General features: G+C 39.2%; 1 protein-coding gene across 1 annotated transcript in view; it reads left to right on the top strand.

The window, feature by feature from the left end:
- LOC125457558 (solute carrier family 25 member 36-A) overlaps nt 1-22,679 on the top strand; it is a 61,176-nt gene that overhangs the window by 24,297 nt on the left and 14,200 nt on the right. The window contains exons 2-4 of the mRNA XM_048541928.2: nt 4,414-4,581; nt 10,794-10,871; nt 16,699-16,799. Of these exons, the coding sequence (XP_048397885.1) occupies nt 4,414-4,581; nt 10,794-10,871; nt 16,699-16,799 (347 nt within the window). The remainder of the gene's footprint in view (nt 1-4,413; nt 4,582-10,793; nt 10,872-16,698; nt 16,800-22,679) is intronic.

The following is a 22,679-nucleotide window of genomic DNA, read 5'->3' as shown; positions in this document are numbered from 1 at the left end:
CCATACTTTTTTGTTAATTATTTTCACATTGCTCAGAGTGGAATAGCTCTTGTGTTAGGGATATCGGTTATGTCTAAAATGAACTGTTAAATGTTACAACAGTACAGAATGAGTGATTCAAAATAACCATGAGTTAAGGCAGTTCTACCTTACATGGTAGGGGGTTGGGGGGGGGGGGGGGTGGTGGGGGGCACAGAGGGTAGAGGAGACTGGGGAGAGACTTGTACACTCAAAGTTTCAAGTATCATGAGAGCATTTAATCAGAATTGGATATGCAGGCAGAGGAGAGTACTGTGTCATGACATCTTTTAAAAGATTTTGTTATTCCAACCTGTTTTATCTCTGATTTGACACTTTGCATTCATCCTCAAATGCCCATGTGCATAGGAACAATCGAATTGGTTATTTACAGGAAGAGAAAATCTGTGACCAACTCAGCTAGAGGAATCACTTTTTTATCACGTTTGTTTGGTTTGTGATATGGTAACTGATCACTTGGTAATTAGTTATGCACAAACCAGTAAACTGTATCACTTAATATGGTGCATTCTTAAATTGTGCAACTCAACCTGGATATTGACTGGTAGAAAATGAACGTGTTCATTATTTTTAATGTGAACAAAGAGGAGGGATTGTGATAGTGTAAGCTTCAAAACTTTAACTATTCCTAGATTGAACAAAGCAGCAATACCCAGAATATACTGCTAAGGGATAAGGATAAACTTGCACCACAAATGAAAGCAATTAGCCATGCCTGGGAGAAGAAGTCACAACTGTTTTAACAACCATTTGATTAAATGGCTGTCTAGCAGAAGATTTTAGAGTTAATTGTTGGAAAGCTGTGTCTTCAAACTGACATTTGGCATTGACTGACTGTAACAAGGGAGCTACTTCTGGTAAGGCAAGCTTCAGACTTCTCATATTTTGGATGAAAAGAATCTAGAGCATCAATGTCACACCACAAACTTGAAGGATGGAAAATTTACCTAAGAATTCAACTCTAGGATTTCTTGGGACCAGAACTCTGGTCCAAGTCCTGGACCAATGCAGAGACAGTTGGGTGGAATCCTAGCTAAATCCCACCATTAATTGACTAATGGCCAAGTTGAGGCACTTATTTTTGTTTTCCATTAAATTAGAGTCTCCCTCAAGCCTGGCCTGCTCAACTGACTGTGTCATTGACCTATTAGTTTGTGACACGTTTTGTCCCATGCTTACGTTATCCTTGATTTCTTTAATATTCCTTTTGCTTAATTGGCTGATGGCTTGTTTGTGATAGTGATGCCAACACTCCAGGTTCAATTCCTGCATTAGTTGAGGTCATCGTGGATAGAGGATTGGCTGATTGGGGATAAAGGGGTCTTTTTCAGGATGGCAATTGCTAACTAGTGGACATCTGCAGGAGTTGGTGTTTGGACCACTACAATCGAATACATTAATGATCTGGATGAAAGAACTAAGAGCATTGATGTTAAATTTGCAGATGACACAAAAATAGGTGGTGTTGAGGAAGTGTGGAAGCTGCCACAAGACTTGAACAGGAAAGGAGAGTGGGCTCTTTGGAGGAGGAAAAAAGGTGCATGGAGTACAGTGTGGATGAAGTGTGACATTATGCAACTTGTTAGGAGGAATAGAGGTGTAGACTGTTTTTTGAAATGGGGAAAATTCTTCAGAAATTGGAAGCACAGAGGGACTTGAGCCCTAGTTCTGGATTCTCCTTAAGGTTGACATGCAGGTTCAGTTGGTGGGTAGGAAAGCAAATGCAATGTTAGCAATTTCTTTTTTAAGAGGGCTAAAACACAAGAGTAAAGATATACTGCTGCGACTGTGTAAGAATCTGGTTAGATGCATTATTGTGAGCAGTTTTTGTGCCCCACATCCAAGGCAGGATGTACTAACCTTGGAAGGGGTCCAAAGGAAATTGACCAGAATGACCCTGGGGGCATGAAGGGCTTGTCATATAAGGTGTGGTCGAAGACTCTGGCCCTGTACTCAGTGGAGTTTGGAAGGGTGTTGGGATGGGGCGTGGGGCAGGGGCGGGAGGAAGGAAAATCTCATTAAAACTTGTAGAATACTGAGAGGCCTGGGTCGAGTGTATGTAGAGAAGATGCCTCTACTCATCGGAACAACTAGGACCCAAGGGCAAAGCCTCAAAGAGGAGACAACCCTTTTTAGAACTGAAATGAGGAAGGAATTTCTTTCGCCAGAATGGTGAATCTGTGGAACTTGTTGCCATGCAAGGCTGTGGAGGTGAAATCATTGAGTGCATTTAAGACAGACAGTTACGAGAGAATTGCTGGCCCTGAAACATTTAACTGATTTGTCTCCACAGATGCTGGCAGACCTGCGAAGTAGTTCCAGCAATTTCTATATTTGTGATTTAGTGTCTGCAGCTTTTTTTTTGGTTTTTGCTTGTATTTTAGAAGTGGCTAGGTTCTCAAATTAGGAAGGAATCAGGAGGGAGAGATTGGGATTAAGAAACATGGTGAGTCAAATGGCTTAATTCTACTGCTATTTCTTGATCTATGGTCCCACTTCCTCACTTCATCATCCCTTCATCCCTTCCCTGAGGAATGGTGACCGTCCGATTGAACACCCCAACAGTCGTGTCTTTCCAATGAGACAGCAACCCTGCAATCCTCTGAGAGAATGGCAACTTCATCTTTACCACCTTTTTACTTATATAACTGACATTTGTATGGGGGTCGCTTGTGGAATCTTGAATTGTGTAACCTCAGTATAATAAATACTGTTCTATATTGCACATACGTAAGATGGCCCTAATTGATTTATACATCAATGTCCAAACAAATACATGATTTAACATTGATCTTTCTTATACTGTTTAAGGCTGTTTGCTTAGTATGTGTTTGCTGTACTGGCTTTTGTTTTGCAAATTTCATTTCTTTTGTTCATCCCCTACATGCAAATGAAAATTGGTTATCTTCTGGAAATCACCTGAACACTACATTTATAAAGGCCTGGAGCTAGTTAATCAGGTAGTCTTCTGTACTGCATGTAAATTCACATGTTCGTCTATAGCTTTGTGTTTTTTGCTTTTGGAGGAACAATTCAAAATCCTCCCAGTTTTTCTCCATATCCTAGAATATGACTTTAAACAATTTGTCGTATTTAGAAGGGAGATTGTGGCTGTTGAGTAGATGGTGTGTGAAGTCATAAGTATAGTGCCAATTGACCTAAAATTTTAATCACTTTTCATTCATGAAACAAAATGCAAACTGCTGAAAGATCAATGTGGTGAGAGATCCACTACTTCAATATTCACTGGTTAAAGCCATAATGATCAATAATACTTTATTGTGCTATGGTTAGTCTTTTTTCATTATGATTCTCCATTTTAAGGGGGCAACTTATTTTCCCTAGTAGATCGTGGAATTTGATGTTGTCTGTGTTACGACGCTTTTCAAGCATACAAGTGTATCTAGGACATGGGAATGAAGACCATTTCGAGCGGAAAGTGCCCTTAGCCTTTTGAGTTGAGATTTCTGCCTTGCAGGAGGTGACTGCTGACAACAAAGTTATTGAGCAATGCATCATTGATAATGGGAACTGCATATGCTGGAGAATCCAAGATAACGAAGTGTGGACTGGATGAACACAGGCCAAGTAGCATCTCAAGAGCACAAGTTGATGTTTTGGGCCTAGACCCTTCATCAGAGCTTCATCAACAATGCATCATGTTGTTCAGTAGTTCACTTGGGATTTTCTCCCATGAAAGTAGCTACCAGACAACTGGAAAGCAGACTGGGCATTCCATGGTTGACATAGATTGAGGATTTTGTTTTTGTATCACCAAAGACTTTGTCCAATTTGATTACTTACATTTGACTTGTTTATTTGTACACTTAATTTATCAAATATAACTTGGATATTAATGGTAAATTGTTGGTCGAGCAGAGGAGAAGATTGTCCCTTGCTGCTGAGGTTTGTGTGTACCTGTTATTATGTAGCTACCTGATTTAGCGCATGATGCATAATTGGTATGTTAGATATATTAACTGCTATTAATTGGTATTTTCATCCACCTTTCTTCGTTCAACTCTTCAACCATTTCCATTGCTCAGATGTGGTTAGGATGGGCACTATTGATCTTGTCAAATGGTGTAAGTTTATCATTGCGCATCTGTTTACAATTTAAAATAAGAGTTATTTGGATCTGGAAAGGAAGCTGATGAACTTTTGATCCTTGTATTTTCTTTGCAAAGTTGTCATCTTTAAATTTTGAATTATTTTAGTTTTCTATTTTCAGTATCCCCTTTTGTGTTTTATCCACTGAGCTAGTTTTGAACAAAACACTGTTGCTGGCTCCAGTACAGACAGATTTTGCTGTTTTAGTATGTAGAAGGATAATTTTCAGCTTACTAATTTTGAACTACACCTCTGTTTTGACAGCTGCGGGGGGACAGTTGGAGCCATTTTAACGTGTCCTTTGGAAGTAGTGAAAACGAGACTGCAGTCATCTGTCACTTTCTATATCCCAGAAGTTCACCTCAGTACAATAAATGGAGCACGTGTGAGTCGGGTAGCTCGGTTCTCACCTGGCCCTCTGCATTGCTTAAAGTAAGTTCTGCATTTTCCAAGTTGGAAGCATTGTTCATGGGCTCTTTATGTATTTGTAAACTAATATTTAAATGTAGCCATATTTATTGCATGTAGAATAGCTGCTTAATTTCTTGGTTTTCCCAGAGCTTATCTTCTTCTGATTTGTTTTCCAGAAAAAATGTCTTAACTTTTTTAAGAGGATACCTGTACCCTTTATGTGAATCATAACTCCTCAAGGTAAAGATGAGCTTGATGGGGAGCGGCACTCTTTTTTGGCTAGAAACAGTCACTGAATTTAATCCTGTTCTTGGACAGAATCCAACAGGATTCGGGGAATGGTCAAGAATTGGAAACTTTTTTCTTTTTTATCTCTTCCCACCCCTAATACAACACTTTTAGACAGTCATCTTCCCTTTAACTGTTACAGAAATACAGTTTTTAATTCAGCTTTTTTTTAGATTGTTTTAGTTTCTCAAATATATCTTTTAGGACGGCATTTAAAATGTTAAATGTAAAATAAATTGGATCACTTGGTTAAGAAATTAGTTCCCATCTCGAGTAAATGCAATTCCAACCAAGCCCACATTTATGCTTAAAAATTAACCTGTGTTTATCTCTCAAGGTTAGAATTGATAGTGGGGAAAAGTAAACTTAATGAGTGACTCATTTCTAGATCTGTTCATGGAACAATGGAGCTTGGAGAGGGAAATGACAGATTAGAAACGTAAGCTATTCATATAGGTTACATAATCTGAGTTGTGTTCAAGGTAAAATTATATTTTTATGTTTTATATTTCAATTTAAATCATCCCAACATGATTCTTTTGAGTGATTCAGAGTAAAGCCTTGGTACAAACGTTCAGTTACTTATTTTCTGCATCTGTTTGCAAATGGAAGCAACTAGTGTAGTTTAGGCATAGACAGCCAGGAGCAACTTTTTAAAACTATAGACAAATGCTTATTTCTGAACTGTGCCAACTTAATAGTGTTTTGCCTGCATTTCAGCAGGGAATACAGGTGGGTTATATCTCTGTTTAGATTTCATTTAAGGAAAAGCAAATTAGAAGATTTTGCTCCAACTTGAAGCTGCAGGAAGAATGCTGCAAGGTTTGAGGACCACTGTAGCAGAAAGCAGGACTAGCTTCAGAGCAGCCTGAAGGGGCTGTTGCAGCCTAATGGAGATTCACGCAGTCAAATTTTTTTTAAAAATTCAAGAACCCTGTAACATCTTCCTAGGATGGTCATATATGTGAAATAAGATAGCCTCTGGTTGGCCCTGAGAAAAATGAGTGCACCTTCAAGATTCTAAGAAAAAGTAACTCTTGAAAGTAAAAGGTACAATTGTTTTTATAGCACAAGTCCTTACAAAGTAACGTAACAGTGAAAGTGTTTACTTAGTTTATCTTTATGTAAAGCGTTTATAGTTTTGAAGTGGTTCAGTCAGTTTAATTACTGGGTGTCCAGACTTCTTCTGTTAACATGTAACATTGTGCTGACTAAATAGAACATATAGTAACCTATTAATCTTAGACCTATTCTGAGCAGCAAGGATAAAGCTAACAACTAGTGGATGTCCCACAGGATCCATTTCTTCAGCATCTCCAGTGCAGGGCAATAACACTTGTTTTTTAATCCTCTGACCCCCAACCTGTGTGTGTGTGGAGCTCTCGTTATTCCGGCTTCTGTTTGGTCTTTTGTCTGATTCCTGCACCAATGTTCCACTCCCTTTTACGTCTGTGTTCATGTTTTCTATTCTTCTGAACCAAGATAGGTGACCTTTCTTACAAAACCATGTATGCTCAACATGCACTGGCTTGGATTTTTGCCTGCCCCAACAGTGTTCACCTTGACAGGTTCCTACAAAATTTTTACCACCTTTTTAAGAGTGGCAGTTGGCCTCTATTGGAAAAGGATCTGTAGCAGTTTTGAGCAGGGCACAAATAGGACTCTTCAACCAAAGTATCAGGCAGGAAATATAAATTAGCTTTTAAATGATGAATAACAAACAAAATAAAAATATTAGAATTAACGGATGGAATTGAGAGAGATGGACTAAGAATCAAAACAGCTGTTTGTGTAGCTTCCAACAGATTTTCTTCTGAAGGAAAGACTTTTTTGGTGCAATACACTTTGTTTCAGGGCAAAGTAGTAATTACTGATGAACAATTTGTCACAAAGTTTTAAGGGTCACATGATTCTGGATGTACCTACACTAATTGTCTCTCAATTCTTTATTGGAGTGGAGCTAGTGGACAAGTATGGCATGTTGGGACCATTTTGTGGTCATTTTGCTGAACCAGTTAGTGAGGACAGACCTCTTCTGGTATTTTGAAGGTATCTGAGCTGTTTCTTGACTAATACATTGTTGGATAGACAGGCTTCTGTCTAACTTGCTCATAATTTCAATGAGGTTCAACCTTACTATTATAGTAATATCCAGGCCAAACACTATACTTGTATGGGAAATTTGGGAGACACTGACTTTATTTCCTGAGGAGTGTTTGCAAGATTTGTAAGGTGCCTTGTATGTGCACTACTAATTTCAAAAGATTCGAAAAGGATTGTACTCTTAACTGCAGTTAACTCTTCCCTAGGTGTACCCTATTAAAATCTGATTTCTAGAATAGTTATGTATTTTCTTGCAAATTGCCAGCTTTTGTCTTGAAAATTTATTTGAATTATGCTGTTATTAGACTAGGCTCTAAAAAGCTAGTTAATACCCAGTCTTCATATCTTCTGCTAATTTGCTATTCAAGTAGAGAAGGGATTACAGCCAACTCCACTAAAGGAGGTTCCTTTTTCAGAATCCAAGTGTATAGGTATATCATAGTATCCCTACAGTGTGGAAACGGACCCTTCGGCCCAAGTAGTCCACGCTGAACCAGAGCATCCCAGCCAGACCCATCCTCCCCGCCCCGCATAACCCACCTAATCTACACATCCCTGAACACTACGGGCAATTTAGTATGGCCAATCCATCTGGGGTGGGGGGCAGAATCCTAGCCTATCCAGCCTTTCTTTATAACTCAAACCTTCCATACCTAGCAGCATTCTGGAAAATCTCTTAACCCCTTTCCAGCTTAATAGGAATGTTACTATAATTGGGTGATCAGAACTGGACATGTCTCCAAAAGAAGTCCCACCAATGCCCTGTACAGCATCAACATGACTTCCCAACTCTTGCCCTCAAAGGACTGAGCACTGAAGGCATGTATACTAAACACCTTTTTTAACCACTCTATCTTTGTGATGTGAACTTCAAAGACTTGTTTCCCTCTGTTCTGCAACACAATCTAAGACCTACCATTAATAGTATAATCCTACCCTTGTTTTTCCCAAAATAAACTACCTCCTGTTTATCCATTTGACCTCTAGCTGCCATTTTCAGCCCATTGACCCATTTTATCAAGATGTCCATGTATTCTCATAGGCACTGAAGAAGGTTTTCTGCTATCAATTTTGTCACCCGTAAAGTTACTAACCATGATAATAAAGCAGCATCTTAGGAGCTTGGCCTGCTGTGTTCATCCAGCTTCACACTTTATCTTGGATTCTCCAGCATCCGCAGTTCCCATTATCTCTGATACAGAGTTACTAACCATGCCTTCTATAGTCTCATCCAGATCATTTTTATATAAATGATGAACAAAAGGCTCAGAACCAATCCCTCTTGAACACCACTGTGAGCCTCCAGTCTGAAAAGCAACTCTTCACCACCACTGTCTCCTGCTGTGAAGCCAACTATGTAGCTAATTGGTAAGCGCAACCTGAATCCCATGTGACCTAACTTTACTAAATCTATCTTGTTGAAGGCTTTGCGAAAAATCCAAGGAAACCATGACTGCTTTTTCTTTGGTAACTTCGTCAAAATATTCAGTCCAGCTTGTGAGACACTCTTCGTCTCTCAAAACCATGCTTACTATCCTTAATAAATTTTTGCCTCTCTAATTTTCCATAAATCCTATCTTTTAAAATCACCTCCAACAATTTACTGGCAATCACAGTCAGGCTGTCAGGCCTGTAGTTCCCTGGTGTCTCCTTATAACATTTTCATAACTACAACACTAGCCATCCTCCAGTCATCAAGCGTCTCATCCGTAGATATAGATGATGCAAATGTTTCTGTGAGGGGTTTTGCAGTTTTCTCCCTTTCTTCCCACAATATTCTGGCATACCTTAGATTGGTTCTTGGAGATTTATCCACCTCTTATGCTCTAAGACCTCCCAGAAACTTCCACTCTTGTAATTTGAATTGTTTTTAAAACATTAGAATTTTACTTCTCTGCATTCTCTAGCCTCTTTCCCTTTCTCAAGGGAAGTGTACAGCTGATTTAGAAATGAAAAGGAGATCGACGCATGGGAGCATGGCTGTAATATTGCACAAATATTGTTGCATCTATCCTTAGCAAGGAAGCAAATCTTAGCCCAGGCCATGGTGACAGAGGAGGAAACTTGACCACTAGAATAGTTCAAAATTGATAAATAGAAAGTATTTGATTAAACTATTTAGTTTTCAAACCTCCTGGAACATGAGATGCATGCAGAAATTCTGTTGAAGGACACAAGTGTAGAAATTAAAAACACTGGGTGTATTCTTCATCTTTGTAGGACTTGGGATGGTGCCAGAGAACTGCAGTTAACACCCTTGTTTGGAAAATAAGGCTATCTGAATAAGCCCAACAGTTCATGCCAACCAGTTTAATATTAGTATTGGGGATCAAATTAATAGCCACGTAGACAATGAAAGAATATTTGGGAAAGCCAGCATGAATTTCTTGAGTGAGTCTTGTATAACTAACTTGTTGGAATTCTGTGAAGAAGTAACAGGATTAGAGAGTAGTACTGTTGATTTACTGCAGATGGACTTCCAAAATGTGCTCGGCACAGTTGAGAGAGGCTGTAGGTCATGGAACACTAGCAATACGGATACACAATTGGCTGAGGGCTAGGAATCCAGGCGTAAAAAAAAAAATGGATATTTTCAGGCTGCAGAAAGATTTGTAGTTGAGTTCCCTAGGGCTCAGTATTAGGACTTCTGCTCTTGCTAACTTGTGTTACTGATCTGGACCTTGGAATGGGAACCATTCCAAGGATTGTAAAACAAGAATGAGAATTTAGAACTCAAATCCATGGCAGATGAACCTCAATCTGGGGAAGTATGAAGTGATTTATCTTGATATAGCAAGACAGTATAAAATCAAGAGTGCACTCAAAGATTGTGTAGTATCTGAGAGCCCTGGATAATTATGTGCATAAATCTCTGCGGGTAGCTGGACAAACGAAGCGAGTGCCTAGCAAAGCTTACAATATCGGAAGCTTAATGGTGGCATAAAATCCAAAAGTAAGATGTTTATGCTCAATCTCTGTTCTTTAGCTGAAACAACATGTATGAAGAAACAGTTCATTAAAAGGATCAAGAATGTGATTTTAGTTACTTGCTATGTATGAAAATGCAATGTGGAGAAAAAATTCTTCACAACAAGTGGTTTGGGTCTGGAGGCAGCTTTGTTCAAAGCAGTAGATCATTTCTATTTTTATTTTAAGTACGTAGGATTATAGAGAAATGGCACCAGTTGAGATTTTTTGGAGTGCCTATGTAATGCTCTGTCTCTGACCCAGAAGCTCAGGGTTCAAGTCTCACTCCAGGATTTTGTGACCCAGAAGGTGCATAAGGCTGTAATTGGAATACTGCAACTGTCTCCACGAGAACAGCAAAGGCTCAGTCAGAGGGTTCTTTAAAATTGAGTTTTGATAATGAGAAGGAAAGAATATTTCATCTGGTAAAGTAATGAAGGGTTAATTTTTTAAAATTGATCATTCAAAGTAGTTAAAAATTTTCCATGCATTGATTTGGTGGACCTCAAGAGAATTTGTCATAGTGGTTTCAAGAACATTTGTATCTTCTGTGGGGAAAAATGTTGATCGATATTTGAAGCAAAATAATGCAGGTGTTTGGGAACATAATTAGTCATATATACTGTAGCATCAAAGCTATTGCTGACAGAACCATACAAATAATCTCTTCTGTTTTGTAAACCATTCTTGCTCAAAGCTCTGTTTGTATCAGACCAAGTTTAGAATTGTCCAAGTGAAATTGAGACTTTACAATTACCAATTTTTGACCTCGCCAGCATCTAAAAGATGTATATCGAATACGAAATTCATGAGTACCAAACTTTTCTTCTACACTCGTTTTACCTTTGTTATTTAATGTTTTCTTTTCACCCCAGAATGATTCTAGAAAAGGAAGGTCCACGGTCTCTGTTCAGGGGATTGGGACCTAATCTCATAGGTGTCGCACCATCAAGGTAAGCAATTTTGAGAAGATTTGTAGCTCAGGTTGAGGTTCTGGATGTGAGTTTGCTCGCTGAGCTGGAAGGTTCGTTTTCAGATGTTTCGTCACCATTCCAGGTAACATCAGTGAGCCTCTGATGAAGCGCTGGTGTTATGTCCCTCTTTCTATTTATCTGGTTAGGTTTCCTTGGGTTGGTCATGTCATTTCCTGTGTAGGTGATGTCATTTCCTGTTCTTTTTCTCAAGGGGTGGTATCATCCCCTGAGAAAAAGAACAGGAAATGACATGACCAACCCAAGGAAACCTAACCAGATAAATAGAAAGAGGGACATAACACCAGCGCTTCATCGGAGGCTCACTGATGTTAGCTAGAATGGTGTTGAAACGTCTGAAAACAAACGTTCCAGCTCAGCGAGCAAACTCACATCCTGAAGGTAAGCAATGTAATTATTTTCAGTGGAATTTATCCTGCAGTGCCATGCAAGATCACACTTGATGTTTGTAATATTATTCATTTCAGGTGGTTGTCTTAACTTGTTGGGCCTTCAGCCTGGTGGAGCTAGGAAGTGTTGAACACTTTTTTTTTAAAAAAGCCTTGTGTTTAGAGAATGTGAGCTCTCACTTGCTGACTCCGCTCAATTCTACTCATTGCCACTATTTATAAAGTCAAAAATATGCTATACTTGCATGTAATCGCAACATGTGCTGCTGCTTTCAGAGATTAATACATGTGAGCTCCCAGGACCCCCTGTCCTTGCACACTCATAACTGGATCATTAAATCTAAGATTTCCCAAGTTCTACTAATCAATTGATATCCTGTTACAGTTGATGATTTGGTCCTGTCCTCGCTCTCTGCCACATCCACAATTTTGGTATTGTTAGCAATTTTGACTTGGAGAAAAGCAGTGCTCCTGGAAACTGGAAAAATACCGTCTGGATCTTCAGTCTTTAACAAGACAGTTTACCAGACTTGCTGTTTTCTGTTGAACCACTTCTTTTAATCTTAGAAAACACTGACTTTTCTACGAACTTTGATTTCATTAAGTTTTGTTAAATGCTTTCATAATGATCCCTAGACAACATTGGTTGAGTAGCATGGCAATTAATGAAAAATTTCAATGACTTGAATCAAGCATGATCTGCCTTTTACAAATCTGAGTTGGCACGCCTTAACTCACTCAGTGTGCTGTTTTCTTTTTCTGATTTTAATATCTCTCAAACCTTTGTCCATAATGTTAAACTCCCCAAACTGAGTCCACTAGAACCATCCTTGCTCCTTGTTTGCATATCTGCCACTTGCCAATCCACTCAATTTCCTAAACACCAGGAGATGATGGATCATTCTGGCAAATCCTTGCACCATCTCCTGCTCTACTTTCCTTTAGTAGCCTGAGACCACACCATCTAGACAAGGCAACTTGTTCACTGTCTCAACACAGCCAGTTTTTTCATGCATAATCCAGGACTTTTCATTTTGCCTATTTTCATCCCATCCATGATTATGACCGCATCCACTCCCAATGTAATGGTTCTTTTTGTCATTGCATCAAACAAAAATTTGTGTTTTAGCAGTAATTTATTGTAGCACTTTCAATAAATGTGTTGCCTCCACCTCTGTTCAACCTGATTTTAACTTCCTAAAATGATTTTTTTTTAATGAAACTGCACTGAACCATGTAAAAGTTTCATGGATGTACAGGTTTTTTTCCTAAGTCTAACTTGTTGAATGCAGTAAGTGGAAAATCATATCCCAGTTTAGAGATATGGATGGCTTTGGAGGCAGGGACAAAATAATTTGAGACAGCTTTCTTTCTGAATTAATATTGAAGATAATTGATATATTCTGTGCAGTCCTGCTGGTTTGGCCTATTTCAGGACCAGATTGTAAACAACAGGAACCCTTTGCCGACCTGTTATATGAATGAAGACAGAATTAATATGATCTAGGATTCCTTTTGACATATTGTAAATGAGGGACATGATTTAAGAGACAAATGGCTTTCATTAATTTATTAAATAAAATTAGGTATACCTGTTTTCTTTATATGCACTACACATTAGCAGACTGAAAAAAGCTGGCTCATTTTTTTTCCAACAGTGAAGTGTCATGTGCAGCACTTAAACCTGTTGTAAAAGGAATGCAAATACACTTAATGGTGTTTTTCCAAAGTGATGTCCAAAAATCTTAATAGTAACAGCAAGTATATGGCTTTTTGAGTTTGCCTTCTGTGACTAAGAGCAATAGCAAAAGTTAATTGAATCACTTGAGTCACGGCCTATCTGTTTAATAAGATCATTAGTAAGTGTGGACTGAAGTGTTTGTAAATGACTTACTTTAGCCCTTCATTTAACAGCAATGTGAGTCAGAACATCTATCATTCAGAGTGCAACCTTTCTAATACTTGAAAGCCACGAGGTTCTTATTCAGTGGGAATATTTATGAAGTGGGTCATTTTATTAATAATTGTAGGTAGAAAATTGCTGTAACCTTTTAGTCTTCACAAGTAGCTCAAATCTAGAAGAAAGGCATTGTGAAGTGAGATGGAAAAATTGTTCACATGTGCAATGTTAACTTGTCTGCTCTGTCTTCAAATGCTGAAAGAATAACCTCCAGTGAATGCAGCATTTGCTGGTTTGAATACTGAACTTTATCCTTGCAATTTTTGAGATGCGTTTTCCAAAGCTATGGTCTTAATTTGGCTTGCCTTGTGTGTAGCACATTTTGCTCTCTACAAGGGTTTACAGCTCTAGGGTTTTATTTTGAAAACAAAACTTCAAAAAAAAGTAATTGGAATTTTCTAAGTATTCTCAACTAGATGTGTAAACTGATCCCAATTCTTGTTAACATTTATTTAAATCTGAGGATGGTCCTGGTCTCCAATACATCCATAATCTCTCCTATTATTTATCCTGTACATTGGACTGTACTTTATTAAGCATCAGGTGAAGATCAGTTAATGAAACTGACCTGTTTGTCCAAGTTGCTGGAAGGTTCTCCTTTCTCTCACTACACCACTTTGTTCGTTCAGTTGTTTTGATAGACTTAAGGTCATAGTGAGATACTGCACAGAAATAGACCCTTCAGTCTAACTCCTCCATGCCAACCAGATATCCTAAATAAATCTAATCCCATTTGCCAGCATTTGAACCATATCCCTCTCAACCCTTCCTATTCCTGTACCCATCCAGATGGCTTAAATGTTGTAATTGTACCAGTCTCTTCCACTACCTCTGGCAGTTCATTCCATACACACACCACCCTTTGCATGAAAAACCTGCCCTGCAAGTTCCTTTTTGAATTTTTTTCCCCCTCTCCTTAAACCTATGCCTTGTAGTTTTGGGCTCCCCCACCCTGGGGAGAAGACCTTGTCTATTTACCCTATCTGTGGCCCACCTGTGTTTGGAAACCTCTACAAGCTCGCACACGCAATAGGGAAAATAACCCCACTCTATTTGGAGAAGCTGAATAGCTCGAACCCTCCAACCCTGGCAAGATCCTAGTAAATCTTTTCTGACCCCTTTTCAAGTTTTCTAACATTGCTGTAGCAGGGAGATCAGAATTGCTTGCTGTATTCCAAAAGTGGCCTACATGTCCTGTGCAACTGCAGCACAACCTCCCAATCCTACACACCAATGCACTGATCAATAAAGGCATACATACCAAACGCTGCCTTCACTATCCTATCTAGTTGCATCTCCACTTTTTCAAGAAACAGTGAGTGCGCACTCCAAGGTCTTTGTTCAGCAACACTCCCCAGGATCCTACCATTTAAGTGTACAAGTCGTGTCCTGATTTGCCTTTCCAAATTGCAGCACCTCACATTTATCTGGAACTCTTTGTCAGCCCTCAGCCCATTGGCCCAACTGATGCACTGAGGTAGCCATCTTTACTGTCCATTGCACCAACAATCTTGGTATCATCTTACTAACTCACCATCACTCCTGTGTTCCTATCCAAATCATTTATATAAATGACGAACCGCAGTGGGCCCAGCCTTGATCCTTGTGGCAGCCTGCTGGTTGCAGGCCTCCAGTCTGAAAAGCCACCCTCCTCCATCACCCTCTGTCTTCTACCCTCAGTTCTGTATCCATATAGCTAATTCTCCATCTTCCGTGTGATCGAACCTTGTTAACTAGTTGACCATGAGGAACCTTGTCAAGCGTCTTACTGAAAGCCATAAAGATCACTTCAGCTGTTCTGCCCTCATCAGTCCTCATTTTGTTACTTCCTCAAAAACCCAATCAAGTTAGTGAGATGCAGTTTCTCTCTCTCAAAGCCATGTTGAATATTCCTAATCATTCTTGCCTTTCCAAATACATGTAAATCCTGTCACTTGGAATTCCTTCCACCAACCTGCCCATCACCAACGTCAGGCTAACAAGTCTATGGTTCTCAGGTTTATCCTTACTATCTTTGTCAAATAGTGGCATAACTTAAGTCAACCTCTGGTTTTTGGCACCTCACCCATGGCTATTGACCCAAGTGTCTCAACAATGGGCCCAGCAGTCACTTTCCTAGCACCTCTCAGTTCTAGGGTACACGATCAGGCCCCATGAATTTAAGACGTCTAACACCACCACCTCTATAATATGAATGTTTTTCAAGATGTGACGACTTACTTCCTCATTCTCTATCTTCTATATTCTACTCCACAGTAAACACTGATGCACCATACCCATTTAGCATCTCCTACTGTTCCACACATAGGTAGCCTTGCTGATCCCCTTTTGAGGGGCCATATTCTCTCCCCAGTTACCCTTTCGACATTAATGTATTTGGAGAACCCTTTTGGATTCTCCTTAACCCTATTTGCAAAAACTATCTCAAGTCCCCTTTCTCGCCCTCCTGATTTCCCTGCTTCCTCCTTTTACTCTTGACTAAAACCTCAATTTCTCAAGTTATCCAGCATTTCCTTCATCCTAAAAGGAACATACTGGCTCTGAACTCTTGTTACCTCACTCTTTTGAAGGCTTCCTGTTTTCATTCTGTCTGTTTACTTGTAAACATCTCCCCCTCCCCAGTTAACCTTTTGAAAGTTCTTGTCTAATACCATTAAATTGGCCTTCCTTCCAGTTTAGAACTAACTTTTAGATCCAGTCTTGTGTTTTTCCATCACTTAAAACGAATAGAATTATGGCCACAGTATTCCTCCATGACACCTCTAGTCATCTTCCCTGCCTTATTTCCCAAGAAGAGGTCAAGTTTTGTACCTTCTCTAGTAGGTAATGTCCACGTGCTGAATCAGAAAATTTTCTTGTACACACTTTTAACGCATTCTTCTCCATGCAAGTCCTTAACTCTGTGGCAGTTCTGGTACAGATCTTTTATCATGGCCCAGTCTTCCAGAATGCTCGATTGTCTACATGCACAACTTGACAGATTCTGTTTGAACAATTGGAGCTGGTGTTCCTACTCAGTCACACAGCAACGTGAGTGTGCTGTGCAGGTCACTCTACAGTTGGCAGCTTTGAATTATTACGTGCAGCCAGCAACAATATTTTGCTATAGAAGTAGTGCATGCTTGAATCACTTTCACACAGGAAAATGAATTGAGAGAACATTGGATGTAACAAAAAACTAATCTAATTCCTCAGATTTGTCATCTTTAAACCTTGTGAATCTGAGATGATTATGTTCATTTTTTGATCTTTTCATCTTTGTTAATGGGAAATAATTCTGAATGAAATACAAAATATAAAATTGAACTTGCACACAGTGTTACTTTCTTGAAAAAATGCGCAGAGGAGAAAGTAGTTTTTTTTTCTTAAATAATTGCCAAGTTGCTGGGTTTAAAGTGTGGCTAATGTTTCAATGATGCAATTGTGTTCCCTCTTCTAGAGCAATTTACTTCGCTGCTTACTCCAGTTCCAAGGAAAAGTTGAATGCAGTCCTGGATCCAGATTCTAGCCTGGTCCACATGGTCTCGGCTGGAGTGGCAGGTGAGAGTAAAGAGTGTTGCTTCTTTCCTTAACTTTTGAGGAATGTAGTTAAAAGTATTTGGAGAAAGCGGTCTCCTAACTTACAAATTTCAAAACCTGCAAGTTAATTTTTAAAATGATGTGAATTTTCAGTGAGTCAAAAGTATTGTATCTATAGGTGTATTCTCAATGCAGATATAATAATTGCTGTTTTATTTCAGCATCTTCTATAAATTTGGACATTGGTGTCTTCACGTAGATGTCATAGAAAATGTATGAACCATTGTTTAGTATTTCATTTTTTAAAATCACTTCATTTAATCACTTTTTTTAAAGATGTTTCAATTGCACTACTTTCACTTACATGTAGTGCCCCTCCCCCCCCCCCCCCCCAAAAGTTCAAATAATTGTATCATGTTGGAAGACTGCTAATCTCCTAGCACCTCTTGTCCAGAGATGATTTGAACATTAATGTCAAGGCTGCCTGCTGCAGCCTCTTTTGCATCCTACAGTCGTCCAACAGGCACCTCATCTAGGCCTGGGAATTTATCCAATTTTTAAGCCTGTTAAAATCATACGTACCTCCTCCCTTTCCAATCCAGTTACTCAAGTTTATCAGAATCCCCACCTTAATTTTCTTTTTTAAACACCTATGTTGTTGATGTTGATGGGTGCAAAATATTTCATGTATTTTCTGGCTCTACACTTCAACCCCCACTCCTTTTTCCTGATTATCCTTTTTGTCTCTCATATACTTTTAAAGACTTTTGAATTATCTTTTTATTTTATTAACCAGTATATTTTTTCATTTTTCATCTTCTCATGACTTTTTTGTTTAAGTAATCCTCAACACTTTCTATACTCGGGCTTCTATTTACTTGGGTTTACTGGACTCTTGTGCCTCCAAGCCCCTCCTTCACAGAAATATTTTGGCCCTCTGCTTCCACCATATGGCTCCTACTACTTTGTAGATTTTTTGGTTTATGTAGTTGTTTGCTAAATCCTGTCTTGTGTTTAGCAAAATTGAATTTCTCCTAACTTCAGAACCTTTTTTTAAATTTCTGGTCCAACTTTTTTTTCCTTTCCATAATTAGCTTTTTTGAAATGGTAGAATTATGGGCATGATAATTAAAATGTTTCTTCTCCTCCTACCCCGCCCCGCCCCCCGCCCCCCCCAGATGCTTCAAGCACTTGCCTGGCTTTGATCCCCAAAATGAGATTGAACAGTCTCTTTTTGGGTCAGGCTTTCTACTTGTGGCTTAAACTTTCCTGGACAGAATTAAGACCTCTAAACGCTTCATACTTTTTTATTCACTTGTGGGACATGTTGCTGGCTGGCCGGCATTTGTTGCCTATTCCTAGTTTCTCATGAAAAGGTGGTGTTGAGCTGCCTACGTGAACTGTTGTGACCCATGTGCTGTAGGTAGACCACAATATCAGCAGGAAGGTTTTGATCCAGTAACAGTAAAGGAAAGATGATCTCCAAGTCAGGATGATGTGGTTTAGAGATGATTTTGCAGGTGGTAATATTCTGATGTATCTGCAGCCCTTGTCCCCCTTGTTGGTCATAGATGTGGGAATGAAGCACATTGTCAATGGTGCCTTGATGAATTTCTGCAGTGCAACTTGTAGGCAGAGTTTGACTGTTGCTGAGCATCCGTAGTAGGAAGAGTAAACATTTGTGGATGTAGTGCCAGTTAAGCCAGATGCTTTGACCTGGATATAGTCAAACTTCCTGAGTATTGGAGCTGCACCCATTCGGGCAAGTGGGGAGGATTCCATCATACTGCTAACGTATGCCTTGTAGATGCTGAATAGGCTTTGGGGAGTCAGGTGGTGAGCATTTTTTTTTCTGCAAAATTCTTTTAATCTCTGACCTGCTGTTGGGGTATTTTTATTTATACTGCTGCTCCAATTGAGTTTCTAGTCAGTGGTAACTCCCAGAATATTAGTTTCTCATCCGACTAATCAGATGTTACAACATACCTCTGGAGCAAGTGGGCCTTGAATCCAGGTTCCCTGATTCAAAGGCAGGGATACGACTATTGTGCTACAAGTGCCCTTCCCTGGGACGTTGATCGTGGGGGATTCATCAATGATACTGTCATTGCATGTTAAAAGTGTGATGGTTAGACTTGCAGTCCTTGTGTTAATTGAGATGGTTACTGTCTGGCGTTTGCCTGATGGGAATGTTACTTGCCACTTGTCAGCCAAAGCCTGGAGATTGCTTGGCTCTTGTTTCTTTTGAGCATAGGCTGCTTCCGTTTCTGAGGAGCTTTGAGTGGTGCTGAACACTGTAACCATCAGTGAACGTCCCAGTTCTGACCTTATGACCCAAACTCCATCATACTGAAGATGCTTGGGTCTGGGACATTACCCTGAGGAATTTTTGTTGAAATGACAGACCCCCGTTAACCACAATCAACTTCCTATAAACTAGGTATGACTTCAACTAGCAGAAGGGCTTCCCCCAATACCCATTACCACGCTCTCCCTGCTCCAATCCCTGAGCTCAATACTCTACTTTCATCCTCCCCCGAAAATCCTTGAGGCTTAAGGGATCAAGAGTTACATCTGTCGCCTCCTGTTTTCTGTGCAGTGAATACCACAGGCTCACCACCCTCTGGGCGAAGGAATGGCTCTTGCTCTTGCTCTCGCGCTCGCACTCCTGAACCTTCGGGAACGTACTCCCTCCTGCATATAACCACTCTATTTCTGGTCCCTGAATCCTCTTGCTCCGAAGGACACCATACCGTTTGTCACCTTTACTGCCTGCTGCACCTGCACACCTACTTTCAGTAACTGCACAAGGACTGCACGGTCTTGTTAAACATTCCTCCACTCAATTTACGGCTGTTCAAATAACCTCTCCCTTCCTATTTTTGCTACCAAAGTGGATAATCTCAAACTTTTCCATATTATATTGCATCTGCTCAGCATTTGCCCACTCATTGAACCTGTCAAATCACACTACAACATCTCTGCATCCTCCTCTTTGCTCACCTTTTCCTCTGTTTTGTTATCTGCAAATTTTGAGATATTACATGTAGTTCCCTCATCTAAATCACTAACACATGCTGCGAATGACAGGGATCCTAGTACCAATCTCAAAAGAACTCCATCAGTCAGTGCCTGCCGTTCAGAAAAAGACGCTTTTTCTCTACTTTGCTTCCTGTCTACTAACCAATTTTCTATCTCTCCCAATAGAATACCCTAATCTTATGTGCTTTAATTTTACACATTAACCCCTTGCGAGGGAATTTTTTTAAAGCCTGCAGTCCAAATAAACCATATCTCCTGGCTCTTCCGATCAACTGCATTAATTATGTCCTCAAAATTCCAAGCGTGACTTCCCTTTCATAAATCCATGCCAACTGTGTCTGATCTTGCCACTGCTTTGAGGGCTCTTATAAAATACTTGATAGTGGAGTCGGCTCTAGCATTTTCCTGCGACTGATATCAGACTCATTTGGTCTGTGACTCCCTTTTTGTTTCTCTACCTCCCTTTTTCAGTTAATGGGGTTACATTGGAGAGTAGCTAATCTGTTGGAACTGTTCCAGAGTCTAAAGAATCTTGGAAGATTGATCACCAATGCATCCACACTTTTCCATTCTAAGGCCACTTCCTTATGTACTCCGAGATGTAGATTATCAAGTCCTGAGGTTTGAGCCTTTAATCACATCAGTTTCTCCAATGCCATTTTCTTATTAATACAAATTTGCTTCAATTTCTGCTTCTCACTAAATCCTGTGTTCCCCATTAGTTCTGGTATATCATTGGTATCATCTTTTGTGAAGACAGACCCGAAGTATGAATTTAGTTTGTCAGCCATTTCTATAGTTCCCATTTATAAATAGACCTGTTTCTGACTGAGACCCAAATAGTTTTCACCAATCTTTTTCTCTTTACTTGCCTTTAGAACTGACTGCAAAAGTTTCCACAAGTTTACTGTCACATTTTCAAAGCAGTCAATCCCTTAGTCATCCTCTTGCTGATTTTTAAACTGTTCCTATTTCTTAAGTCTTGTTGTTTTTTGTTGCCGATTTGCATGCTTGTTTTTAAACTGTGCCACTGAAATTTATAGTAGGGAAAGAACACTGCAACAAGAACGCAGTCCTGACAGATATTGGCAAATGGAACAGAGACATGGAGGCAGTCTATTTCACATTGGTTTAAAAATTTTGATGGCATGCATATATCGGTAGTATGGTCAATAAAACGCTTCGAAAGTGAGAATATCCCCAATTTATGATCTCAGGATGTGTATGAAAAGCCTTTGCTTGTGAACTCAATTTGTTCTTTGTCGTGAATTTTAGAACACTAATAAATTTTGCTTCAATTGTTTTAAAAAGTCAATGAAAAATTGTAGCAAACCTTTTCAAAAAGAAACATCATGAGAACTAATTGCATATGACCACCATATCTGGGAACTTTTTTGTTAATTGAACCTATTTGAACTTGGAATACACCGATATTTCTGACGTGCATTCCTTGGTTGAGTAGCATGCTGAAGCTCTGTGTAGATAACTAGCTCTGCTAGTAATGCTCAGGGTGAGCTATAGCGAGTTAAGATATCATTGAAAAGTATTTCTTACACTTAGCATACAGTTCTTATTTTAGACTTTTCACTATCCCAGAATGTGTGGCTTTGTACAAAATCACACAAGGTGTAATTGAGTTGCCCAAAGTGGATCAATTGTTAAAAGATGTGAAGCTGGTAAAGCACACCAGGTCAGACAGCATCTGAGGAGCTGGAAAGTCAACATTTCAGGCTGAAACCATTTGGCGTTCTGGCCTGAAACGTTGACTTTCCTGCTGTCTGACCTGCTGTGTTTATCCATCTTTGCATCTGTTGACTCTAGCTTCCAGCATCTGCAATCCTTTGTTTCCAAGTCTCCTGGACCAATTGTTAGTAACTTTTTTTTCTTTGACTGTGTAAAAGATGAGAAACTGGAACAGACACTGCAATGATTAGGCTGAATTTTTTGATCATGATGTGGTTCTTTGAAAACTCGAGGTATATTGTCTGTCTTTAAACTAACTAATTCATTAAATTTGGCAAGCTTTCTTATTGATGTTTGGATGAATTTTAATAGATAGAAATTGTCTCTAACCAACAACTAAACCAAGGTTACTCCAGTACATACTGTGCAAGACAACATTTCATCCTTTGACCCTTGAATAGAACATAATTATTTGTGTGCAAGAAAATAATCTAATGTGGCTTTTACTCTGAGCATTGTGATGTTTGTTCTATTTCTAATATATTGCTTTCTTTGGAAGAGTGAATACATTTGGTTATTTTTTTAGCTGAGAATGGACAGACTCCTCAACAAAGTACCAAAAAACTGATAGGATTCTGATCAATACAATAACAAGAGACTGAGTTGCAGGATTTCATGAGCTTTTGATAAAGAAATGCAAGTGTTTGGAAAAGTGGTTAGCCAAATTGTTGTATGTTCACATGGCCATATTCAAGTACAATTAGCTGTTTGTTTTCAATGCAAATATATTCTATTGTAAAGTTGAAACAAAATTGTCTCATGAGCAGGGGTTTATTGACATTGCCATTGATAAGCTATACTTTTTTTTATCATGTTATCTTGCTTGGCAGTGTCACTCTGAGCCCAAACAAGAAAGATATTCCAAGATAGTTTTTTTAATTATATGGTTACTTTGTAGACTCTCTTCCACAAATGAAATAACAAGGCTTCTGATGTACACTGTTTTCTTTATGTATTTTCTACAGTTAAGACAAGGTTAGCATTTTCATTTGTTCGCAAATGATTTTCCATCTTCCTGTAACAGTTTTACTGACAGTTAACTTTTGTAGGAGTGTTCCTTTAATAGTATTTTCTGGTCTAAGCTATGCTGCAAATAGCAAAAAATTCAGTACTCCA

This window comes from Stegostoma tigrinum, chromosome 14, assembly GCF_030684315.1.
Source record: "Stegostoma tigrinum isolate sSteTig4 chromosome 14, sSteTig4.hap1, whole genome shotgun sequence".
Taxonomy (NCBI): Eukaryota; Metazoa; Chordata; class Chondrichthyes; order Orectolobiformes; family Stegostomatidae; genus Stegostoma; species Stegostoma tigrinum.
This window is presented reverse-complemented; position numbering and strand designations above follow the sequence as displayed.